The sequence below is a fragment of the Theobroma cacao genome, chromosome 4 (genome assembly GCF_000208745.1).
Source record: "Theobroma cacao cultivar B97-61/B2 chromosome 4, Criollo_cocoa_genome_V2, whole genome shotgun sequence".
Lineage (NCBI taxonomy): Eukaryota > Viridiplantae > Streptophyta > Magnoliopsida > Malvales > Malvaceae > Theobroma > Theobroma cacao.
This window is the reverse complement of record NC_030853.1, coordinates 23,167,996-23,180,464: the sequence shown is the minus strand read 5'-3', so window position 1 is coordinate 23,180,464 and position 12,469 is coordinate 23,167,996. Positions and strand designations below refer to the sequence as shown.

Here is a 12,469-nt window from a genome sequence, read left to right as displayed (position 1 = left end):
CTTATTAAGCATTCATTTTAAATATGATCACTATAATTTAATGTTAATCTTCTTATCTAAATAAAGTTAAATAACTACGTGAAAGATCGATATGGAGTTTATTCCAATAACAAATTAAACTTAATTTGGTGGATGCAGGTGTAATCTTCGGTTTTAATTTCGTCAAGAAAGTTTGGTGCGATACTTATACACGCAAGATTTAATTATCTTAGCTCTCCTTTTCCCATTGACCAAACAATATTCTCCACTTGAGTCATTCACACCATCAGAGTCAATCTAAAGACCTCTATGAATGCCATTGTATTCTATATAAACAAAACTTATGTACAACATTTTAAATAAATTTCATAGTGTCGTAATTATTATAAAATGATAATTGTTTTAAAAAATTATTTAAACATTTTCATATCTAAATTAGTTTATTGGTTTTTATAGAGAATTTCATGATTTTTACTGAAAAAAATTTTCTTCTATATATTTAATTTTCCATTTCATATATAGTACATGTTTGGCCTAACTTTTTTTCAACTTATTTACCTCTTAAAAGTAAAAGTCAACTCAAATATAATCTTTTGAGAAGCTCTTAAAAAAAATAATTTTTTTTAAGAACAAAATTTTAAAAAAAAAAGCTTAAAAAAGACCTCAAGGGAGAAGCTTTTTCTTCTCTTCTTTTAAAAATACATTAATTTTTAAGAAATACCTCTTTCTCAATTAATCTCCCTCTCCTCTCATTCTCTCTACGAATTACCATTTTTCAACGTAAATCATGATTTCTTTTTTCTCTATCTCTCTTTATAAAAACTAATAAAAAAACAAAAGACCCAATAATAGAATATCAAAATTTAGAATTTTTTTGTTCTTACAAAGATTAAGAGAAAAAAAATCTAAAATTCAAAACTGTATTCAAATGCTATTTAAAGATTTTCCCTCTTTTTCAACAAAAAAGATTTTAATATTAAATACATCGTTTCTTCTTTTTTTTCTTTTTTGAAAATTGAAGCATCATGGTCCGATTGCTTGTTAGATCAATAAAAATCTAATACTATTACTACTATACAAGTTTGAAAATTATGTTTTTTATTGATTTTTTTGATTTTAACATTTAAAATTATATACAAACTTAAAGCATTACATTATAGCTTATTAGGTTATTGAAGATGGCATGAATACCCTTTATGGTAATTTTAACCGAAATTAGAACTTATATAATTTATTTTGTTAAATAGTTTATCAAACAGTTTTAACTTAATTCTAAAAACTATTATTTTTTATAAAAACTTAATAATAGTTTTTAAATTAAAAAAAAATTAAGCCAAACAGGCTCATAAGAAATATGCACCGTAATGTTTGCTCAATGGTAGTGTACGTACCTTTATATTCAGAGCAGCTAAAAGTGTTGGATTCAAAATTTTTTCGAATATATCTTTAATTAAAAGACAAAACACGTCAAATGGTGTTGAAATATAGCCAATATTGTCAAATAGGAATATTAGTTGGTTTATTTCGCTTTCACTACCTTCTTTTAGGTTTATCACCAGCATCACGTAAGGCTCTAATTTTTTTTCTCAACCAATTAAGATATTTCATTGATAATTTAAAAAATAATAATTCCAAGGAGAAATAGAGCAATGACACTCAATGTTGGATCCAATAATTTTTTTGAAAGGTATCATAATTAAAATGATAATAACCATTAGTGGATTTATTAACATTATTAACTTAGTAAAATTTTAATATAAATAACATAATTAGTAGAGATTTTTGACACTTCAGTGGTTTCATGCCTGACACGTCAAATTTTTACAAAAATCCTAACGATAGAGGCTGATCCAAAACAGAGATCACAATGACAGTGTGCTGAATTAAAATAAAATAACTCTAAGCCGAATCATAATCAAGCAAATAACCAGTATCTTCAGCATCAGAGGGCGTGAGAATGTGTCCATATAACACGGAACAATAACGAGAGCTTTCAGCTATGAATAGGAGCAGAAACAGTGTGTTAACGGCATAAAACAGATCCCATAACGTGGAGCTAATCCATGCTAAAGTGTACCGGCAAAGAGCAAAACAAGACCACCATAGCGGCAGCAAAGCATATTGTAGAGGCTGACCTTACGTTTCATAATATTCGAACATAAATTTATTGTTATATAAGATATTAGAACATAAAATTGATTATACATATGCTGATACTTTTCCAAAAGATTATGCATATGAGGGAAGATTTTTATATATAAAATTTTGAACTAAATCTCAGAGGTGCTATGTAAAAAAAAAAAACATCAATTCTGTTTGTTGAAGAATCTCAGAGCAGGTCATTTTCCAAATTGATGAAGAATGTCATTCCAGAATATAAACTCTGGCATGACATGATTTTGAACTTGTGGAATATACCTATTAGCAGATTATTTTCTTGTTCCTTTGGTGGAGGAGGACGTAAGTTCATACCCAGTTGTTCCTTACCTAGAAATTAAGAAAAAAAAATCTATAAATTTGCCCTGCTTTTTTCGGTTACAAACATGAAAAAAAAAAAGCAGGTCAACTCAATCAACTAAAGGAAGAAATACATGCATGAGTTTCCTTATCCTTTCTTTTGTCATCTTTTTTGGTGGGACAACACGTTTTTGCTGAATTCTGAATTAATAGAAACAAAGCTTTCCTTATATCTTGTTTTTAATTTTTGTCGATTGTTTCCACAGGGATAATAATAGTGACCTGCACTAAGTCAATTGTTACCTTTTATACATATGAATTACAGCTAGCAGCCAAATTCCATTCGTCACACTTTACTTAAAAAACAATTCACCCTTCACCTCCATATCCAACTAATTTTTCAATCACCTTTTTCGTATTCTCCATTGACTTAGATGCGATTGGGGGTATGCAAAGGAGTAGAAGCCTCTAAGGCAGAGCTCTCTGGTCTCTATAAATAGAGGAAATTCTGTAGATCCGATATCACCAGCTCTGAACTTGGAGCCTTTCTACTTCTTTGGTTTTTCTAATTTCTTGCCAACTTGTTATATCCATGGCTTCCAAATATTCCTCCCCTTTGAATAAGTTCAAATTCTTCTTAGGGTGGTTTTTACTTCTTACAAATATGGCCTCTGCCCAATTGTCCTCTAACTTTTATGCAACGACATGCCCTAGAGCACTTGCCACCATTAAATCAGCAGTGGACTCTGCTGTCTCGAAAGAGGCTCGCATGGGGGCTTCCTTGCTCCGCCTTCATTTCCACGATTGCTTTGTCAATGCAAGTCTTCTCTGGCTTCATCTTTCCAGCTTGCTACCAACTTAATTCATTTTCCTTGAAACATCCTTGCTTGCATGCACGAGTTCAATTTGCCTGCTGATAATGTATGTCTAGTCAGAAATTTCGGTCACTACTAATTACTACTAGACAATTACAAAAGAAAACCTGAAAAACTAGCTAGTTAAAAAAAATGCAGGACCAAAGCATATGCTATGGTCCCTTTTTATCATTTGCGTATTTTGATTTGCTTTGAATCTTCCAATATTTTTCCCTTACTATTAAAGTTAAGAATGTCTTTTATCATTTTTTTCTTTTGTTCTTTTAAAGGTTAGGAAGATGTCACATAGGTAGAAAGATTCCCTACAATTTGTTTTTGAGATTTGCTTTACCAAGGTTTTTTTTTGGGGGCAGATTTGTTTTACTAATTTAATTCAAAAGAAAACCAAAACTTTTTAACATAAAAACAAAGGGGGTGGGGTGGAACTGTCTCGACCGACATCTAACTAAACGATAGTTGCCACTGAAGAAGCCAACATTTTTGACTTGGTAGGAGACATTAAAATGAAATATGCTGATTGATTGTTTTGTTAATCATTTGTTTATTTATGTGTAGTATATTTTAAGAACTTGTTTTGTTTATTTGTATTTTTTGCATGTGGTCATCATCTCATGTTTGCTCTGCCGTGGCATTCAGCAATAGATTAGGACCACAAATCTTAATAATTAATGTTAAGGAACCAGATGTTAATGATGCGAACACAAAATATAAAACTCTATCAGGTAAGCTATATAGAGGGTGCATAACAACCTGAGCTTTCCATGATCACTGCTCAGATTGGGTAGATAGTCTCTGCTCTATGTTTTGACTTGTTATCTTTGGCTATTAATATTTATCAATAGTTAGCCAGTATCAAGCTTAGAGAAAGAGGAATGACTTCAGAGAAAATAAAAACATGTCTTGGATTCAATTTTCAACAACATCTGCATTTTGCAGATGATTTTATATATATGTGTGTGCGTATATACGTTTGTGAGTAACATTTGAATAATAAATGCATATAATTGTTCTGCAATATTAACCAATTTAATTGTTTTGCCGTAGGATATGTATCCTATGTAGCCATATGATTATCATGCATGAAATTCATATTGGCGCATGTACACGTGCAAGTTTAGAACAAAAAAAGTAACAAGTTTGTTAATTTATTATGAATCAGGGATGCGATGCATCCATACTATTGGATGACACGGCAAATATCACAGGAGAAAAAACAGCTGGTCCAAACAACAATTCAGTGAGGGGATATGAAGTAATTGATACCATCAAGTCTCAATTGGAGAGTTTGTGCCCTGGTGTAGTTTCTTGTGCTGATATTGTAGCAGTTGCGGCTCGTGACTCTGTTGTTGCTGTAAGTGAAAATCATGATTTATAAATCTGCATTGGAATTACTGTAAAAAATACTCGTTTTTACTTTTCACTTTGTTTCAGCTTGGAGGACCTAGTTGGTCAGTTCTTTTGGGAAGAAGAGATTCAACCACAGCAAGCTTGAATGCTGCTAATTCCAACATCCCTGCTCCAACTTTGAGTCTCAGTGGCCTTATCAGTGCCTTCTCAAACAAAGGTTTCACTGCTAAAGAAATGGTAGCCCTCTCAGGTATGTTATGCTGTTAGCAACTTAAATTCTTAACTATTAGCCACCAAACTCGATTGAAAATCTTATCAAATTCATGTTAACATGATGAATGATGTTATTTTGCCGATTAATTTCTTCAGGATCTCACACAATCGGGCAAGCTAGGTGCACAACCTTCCGGTCAAGAATCTACAATGAGACCACGATTGACCCCTCCTTTGCAACTTCGCTAAGAGCAAACTGTCCAAGCACAGGGGGGGACAACAACCTTTCCCCCCTGGACACCACAAGCCCGACATCATTCGACAATGCATATTACAAGAATTTGCAGAGCCAGAAAGGACTGTTACACTCTGACCAGCAACTCTTTAGTGGGGGTTCAACAGACTCTCAGGTTAATGCCTACAGCTCCAACTTGGGATCGTTTAGGACAGATTTTGCCAATGCAATGATCAAGATGGGAAACCTTAGCCCACTCACTGGAACAAGCGGCCAAATCAGGACGAATTGTAGGAAAGTCAATTGAGTCTTTTGTTAATTCCCATTTTGTGGTTTTGAACACACTATTATTTGGAATAATAAATGCATTAATGAGTGTTGTTCTTGTTATAATTGTAATTTCAGGTGTAATCTGACTCTTTTGTTTTGGCGAATTTTATATGTTTGTTTCTACTTCTACTTGCCGCAATTGAATAGGCAGTTTCTTTTCATTCCTTAAATTTAAGATTAAGGAATAATAAAAAAGAAAACTGAAGATTAAGGGTAAAAACTAAAAATGAAATACTGATCGGAAATTGAACCAATAAGGCAAAGAAATTAAAGGAAAAAGAGTGTGACGCTATAAGAAAAGAACTCCAAAAACAGAGTTAAAGCCTTGGGCGTGACAACATTCAGGAAATCGGGCAATTAAAGTATAGGTATAGATATGTCAAACCGCAAACATTCACGAAGCCAAAGTGCATTACAGTGGCAACAATCAGGTCGAAATATAACGAAGCGAATCTTTCGTGAAAAGTCGCTACAATAACAAAATTTTCCTGGTCCAACAAGAGTTCAATAACCAAATGGGTCGTCCCGAGATCGTTCACACCCAAGCCCATGGAAGGCCCGATAATATATGGGTCATCTCTTAGATTTTAGAGGCCTAGTAAGGCTTTCCATCAATAATTGATCGGCTCTCTCTCTCTCTCTCAAATAAAGCCTTGCAGCAACTGCAATTCCATCAGCAAACGAAGTCCAATTGCCACGCTTGCACTCATATCCAATGTCTTGCATGTGGTTGGGCCAATATTACAACAAAGTTCAAGTCCCAATAATGATAAATTTTAATCTTTATACTATATTATATATACCACATATAAAAATTGCCATCGGGTTATTGGTTGACATCTACACTTGCTGCTTCTTGCATTGTTTTGACGTACTTTGTGTGCCTTTGATGGAGCTATAGGCTGCTAAGTTTTCATTTAGTCACTTTAGAGTCTATGTTCGATAACTTGTATGGCTTGAATTATCAACCTCAGGCTTACGGAGTCAGGGTGCTTAGCCTTATATCGGGCAACCATTTGTACAAGTTTGTATTTAAAATCTAAGGGTAGATTAGGTAATGTCACATGATAAGACTGTTATCTTCTAACAATTAAGTGATTAAAATAGTAATATAAATATTGATGATCGAAATATTATTTTTTAAAACTGAATGATCAAGATAAAAAATTTTAAAAAATTAAATAACTGAATTAAAAAGTAATTGACTCTTAATAATTAAATAATTTATTCCTTTTTAAATACACCATAAACGGAATTGTGGAATGAAAATTTCACTGTCAATGTATTGGATAATAATCGACCAAATAGAGGAATAGAGAAAATTGTCTTGACAATAAAGGGCAAAGAAAAACAAGGAGATGATGAAGAAAACAATAGTACAAAGCCGCCCCTAGGAAACTAGCTGAAACTTAAACGACTCCTAGAGGGGTTTCAAAAACGTGTTTATCATAATAATTAGTTATCATGATTTCAAAGCTGCATTGTTTTAAACTATTCTACAACCTAATCTCTTTTCTTCAGCTACTACATTTTCTATCTTTAACCATTTATAAAATGCGAATGTGTTGAAAGCATGTCGCCACTGCAAAATCATGAACCCGTTGGTAATGACCATGATTGTACAAATAAAAACTATCATACGAGAAATAAAAAAGAAAGTAAAACTATTATGTCAATCTTCCTATACTCATTTCATCCAAAATTAGATGTTCATGTTGGTTATTTTAGAACATTACAATTTCTTCGAGCTTACATCTTTTCATTTTCTAATATTGTATATTGATCTTTATTTTTAAAAAGTTTTATATTTGAAAATTAAAATTCAATAAAATGTATTATTGATTAAAAAAATAATCCTCCGCGAAAACTGTTAAAATCATTTTGCGAGCCTAAAAATCTATTAGGATCAGGCCCATGGCTTGGGTGGATACACAATCTGATCCTTGAACATACCTCTATTTTGTATTTAACAATAAAATCATATCAATTTTTTAAAAAATGAAATAACATAAAATAAAGTAAAATTATGTCCTAACACTTGGCTTGTTAGCGTCTCCATATTTGGATTTGAACTGTCATAGCCTAAGCTTTCTTCTCACTACAACTAATGGTTTTTTTCTTAGAAAAGTATATTTATAAAGAAGAAAATAAAAAATTATAATCACAATCAAGAATTAAATTTCATGTAAAAGTCAACAAATAAATTTGCATATAAGTAAAACAATATACCATAAAATTAGACTAAATTCACAAATGATGAGAATTGAATTTGAAATCTCGTTTCAAAATTGTCTCCTTAAAGTTAAGATAAGGCTTCGTCAGCATGTGATAATTTCAGATTTACCCCAACCCAAGAATAATAAAGGAGGAGAGGTCAACGTCACCCTGATTGCTTGCTAGGATGGGCTAGTCCTTTGAGTTGGTAAGTAAATGCCTTGAGAACCAGTCCAATGATTGGCTCAGTCCAAATCAAAAACAATGTGCCTCAATAGATAGATAGGGGTTCAATAACTTTAAAGGTTTAAAGTGATTAAATATTTAAATAAAATTTTTATTGAGTAAAAAAAATTAAATAAAGTTTTTTTTATTAAAATTAAAAAAAATATCATTGGCTGGAAATCATTAAAAACATATTAGATTCATTAAAAATAAAAAAATTAAGAATTTTAACATTATGAAAATTAAGAAGTGATAAAAATAGAATTTTATTAGGCATATAATTGAAAAAATAAGAGAATAAGTAATTTTATTAATTATTTTGACTTTCACATAAGTGAGGAAGTGAGATAAATAGTTGAGAATTAATAAGAGGTAGGAAGTGAAAGAAAATAAACATTTACCAGACACTTAATTTAAGAAATATTTTATTAATTATTTTAATTTTTATATATATTTAATATAATTAACTATATTATATAAAATTCTGAAGCCTAAAGCAAGGATTTTGCTGACTTTATGCTAAAGCAGGCCCTCTCAAGATATCTTGTAGCTCTCACCAGTGGCCACACCGTTAGGTTAGCACAATGTTTTTCCTTTAGAAACAGAATTTATAATGCAGCAAATATCAATCCTGCCTTTGCAAAAGAGCTTAGACTAACTTGCCCACGTGATGGAGGAAACGCTAACCTTGCTTGCAACGCTTTGCATGTGTTGGAATATTTTCAACAATAATAATGAAAGAATGAGAGAAAGAAAGTCTTTTGAACAATTATAATTATTCAAGAGTTATATTTATTCAAATAATTATGTTTAAAAATAAATAATTATATTTGTTGAAAAATAGATAATTGTGTTTATTAAAAATAGACCATTGTGTCTGTCAGGAAAATAACATCTTAATTTACCTATAAATAAGACTTTCTAATTTCTTGAACATGTGTGGAAAAGACAAAAGAAAAACAAATTGCAATCATCCTCTCAACTTTTTTCAAATTCATTTTAGATTGCTTCTATATTGTTTTACAGTAGAAAAATTTGATAAAAGTTTGATAATTTTGTTATACATAAGTGGATGCTCAGTGGATTTTTTAAAAAAAACTGATATTTTATTGAGATCTCATAAGCTAGCATGTCATCATAAGTCTTTAACTATTGAAGTAACTCAGTGCATTGATTTTGTCAGTACAAAACACAATCAATCATTAGACTTCATTATATCTTCGAGATTTATAACGATAACTCTTTGACAATAGGTATGTTTATATGACTTGTGGAATGTGTATATTGATAGAGTTTGCTAATACAACGTATTACCCCTGAAGTGTTCAGATGAAGGTGGCAAAACAAGGTAAGAACAACAAAAATTGCTCTACTTCTTTAATCTTATTCTTGATCATATTTGTAAAAGATCTAAAATAATTTTTAATAAGCCAATATGCATGGCCATTCATGCATGCTCTCTGCTTTATAGCATGTTGCGAGAAGGAATTTGAAGCAAAGGCGAATCAGTGATCTATAAAGTCATTGAAAGGACAACGAGCTGCAGGCTAGCCTCTTCTCAATTTCTAAATATTAAAGTGAGCGGTTACACAGTGGACAAGTTCAACACTGAGTTCCTCTGAATAAGTAGTGAGACGACGAAAGAAAAAATCCTCTTGAACGTAATCAATGAATAAAGGACTTAGTTATTGGTGGGTTTTTTCAATTAGAAATGAACCAATCACTGTTGGTGGCCTGCTCGGCCAAATTTTGTTTTTAATTCATATGATGTTGTTTGACTTTTAAGATTTAGCATCCGACAAGAAGCTTTTCCTTTGTATTATTATTGAGCTGGGCTGCACTTAATAAGCCATTCATTGACTGTGTCAAAGTGGATGAGGTACATATATAACCGTTCTTGAAATTCAATCTATGTTTCACGCATATTGCCCTAATATACCTTGATTAACAAGAAAAGAAAACGAAAAACCGATCGATATCATTGCCCCGATAATTTTGATCAACTTGCTTGGTTTATTTTTATACACTGGGCAGAAGGATTCAAAACTGATTCTGCTTCTACCTAGGTTTTTATTTGTTTTTGGTGTCAGACAACCTTGATTATATGTTACAGGAAGTAATATTATCTAATAATAATTTGTGTAAATTGAGGCATAATTTAAAGGTTTTATAAAGTTTCTTACATCTTTATACTTATTTAATTTTTGGAGTCAAAATGTCAATTCAACTGTACTTGAAGGGCCAGGAAAAAAAAAAAATCCTCCCGAAGAGAGTTGAATCAGTAATTAAGCGGCTTCACGTAGCTTAAATTAAAAGTAAAGATGTAGAAAGTTTCCCCTTGTTTCGTGCAAGGATGGACAATGCATTTAAAGCTGGTTAAAGCTAACTTCTAAGAACCAGTCGAATTGACTAAGTCCAACATTACCAAATATTGGTAAAATAATTCTACTTGTTATCGCTATAAATATCCTTTACCAACTGCACCAAAAAGTCACAGAAAACTTGAGACGAACTCAAAGCAAATTTCATTTTAAGATACTTGTCATGGCTTCTCGCGGCTTCATCCTCCTTCAGATCTCTCTGTTGTTGACTGTTGCAACCACAGCTTTCTCACTGTCTCCGTATTACTATAAAAATATTTGTCCCGAAGCTTTGCCAACGATCAAGAAATTAGTGGAGGCTGCAGTGTATAAAGAGCGGCGGATGGGAGCTTCTTTACTTCGTCTTCACTTCCACGACTGCTTTGTTAATGTACTATATATGCAACTTAATTCTAACATATTTCAGGAATCTTAACGATATAAGCTACCGGCATAGGCTTAAACAATTTGTCTTTGTCATGCAGGGATGTGATGCTTCGATTCTTCTGGATCCTACACCCAACATTGACAGTGAAAAGAATGCTGTTGCCAATAACAATTCTGCAAGAGGATTTGAAGTGATCGACCAAATTAAGGCAGAGGTGGACAAGGTTTGCGGACACCCTGTGGTCTCTTGTGCAGATATCTTAGCCGTGGCAGCTCGAGATTCCGTAGTTGCAGTGCGTATTTCCATCCCTTTAATCCAAAATTTATTATTACATCAATAATTAGCTAGCATTTTGTAAACCTAAATGTAATGTTTATATGGCTTTGCAGCTAGGAGGACCATCATGGAAGGTGCGGCTTGGGAGGAGAGACTCAACCACCGCGAGTCGGACACAAGCGAACCTCGACATCCCATCCCCATTCATGGACCTCCCTGCATTAATCAACAATTTCAAGAATCAAGGTCTGAACCAGAGAGATCTTGTGGCTCTCTCTGGCGGCCACACCATTGGGTTTGCACAATGTTTTACCTTTCGTAACAGAATTTATAATGCAACAAACATCGACCCTGCCTTTGCAAAAGAACGAAGAGTAACCTGCCGACGAACTGGAGAAAACACTAACCTTGCTCCCCTAGACCCCACACCTGCATTCTTTGACACTGCATACTTCAACAACTTGGTGAAGCAGAGGGGGCTACTGATCTCAGATCAGGAACTTTTCAATGGCGGCTCCACTGATAATCTTGTAAAGACTTACAGCTTGTACCCTGAAGCTTTTTGGAAGGATTTTGCAAAGTCTATGATTAAGATGGGGAACATTAAGCCTTTGACTGGGAACCAGGGACAAATTCGTGTCAACTGCAGGAAGGTGAATTATTAAACAGGAGCAACTGTTGCGGTCCACTACATTTTCAAGAAATTATTTTGATCATTTTTGCTCCAACTGTCGTGAAATAAGAGTTTTTCATAGCACCTGAAACAAATAATGTGACAGGCCTTAGTTGTTGATTAATTGTTTCATTTCATTTTATGTTCATTTCAAGTGTACAACAAAAATCACCTCTCTCTCTCTCTCTCTCTGTCTTTCCGTGTTTCCTTGTTACTATAAGGCTGTACATTTTTTAAATTTGCTATTAAAAATAATTTTTTAGTAACACTTTTTTGTATATTTTTTACTGTATTTTTTACAAATTTGACTGCAGTATACAACTTTTTACAGCATTATGTATAAAATATAACTATAGAGATTGCATATACTAACAAAAATTACACTTTTAAAATTACTGTTAAATGTGAAAAAAGTACAACTAAAAATTTAAATAGATATATTTAAAATCCAAATTTGATGTAGTGCCTTCAACAATCTCATATTCATTATTGTGTGGTTTATAATTCTACTAAATCTTACTATTCGTATTTTCATTTTAAAAGTAAAATGTCAAACTCATATTGTCGTGACGTGGGGGTCCGAGAACCCGTCCGCCAGACACGGGCGAAAATTAAATCGTGTGATTTGGGAGTCGCCACCAATATTTTTTTTTATTTAGGTTTGATTGGTCACCTATTAACCCGCTTCTTAATCGACGAAGTCCTAAATTAATTTAAGGTTCGTCGAAAGAACGAGAACTAGTCCACGTTTTTTAGAGATGGGTTCGGGAGTGCGGATACGCACGGAGAAGGGTTAGCACCCTCGTGACGCCCGTTCTACGAACGGTACCATTTAATCTTAAGTTATCTTAATATAACCTTTTCTTAGTTTAATCCCTATTTTATTAATTAAATTTT

The 12,469-nt window shown here is 32.7% G+C and overlaps 2 protein-coding genes across 2 annotated transcripts; both read left to right on the top strand.

Annotated features, from left to right (window-relative positions):
• LOC18602263 (cationic peroxidase 1) lies at positions 2,940-5,559 on the top strand. The gene is made up of 4 exons (XM_007033527.2): positions 2,940-3,253; positions 4,471-4,662; positions 4,743-4,908; positions 5,028-5,559. Exons 1-4 carry the CDS (start codon positions 3,029-3,031, stop codon positions 5,411-5,413), a joined length of 969 nt encoding a protein of 322 aa, XP_007033589.2. The 5' UTR covers positions 2,940-3,028; the 3' UTR covers positions 5,414-5,559.
• LOC18602262 (peroxidase 70) lies at positions 10,388-11,690 on the top strand. The gene is made up of 3 exons (XM_018120142.1): positions 10,388-10,626; positions 10,721-10,915; positions 11,013-11,690. Exons 1-3 carry the CDS (start codon positions 10,420-10,422, stop codon positions 11,562-11,564), a joined length of 954 nt encoding a protein of 317 aa, XP_017975631.1. The 5' UTR covers positions 10,388-10,419; the 3' UTR covers positions 11,565-11,690.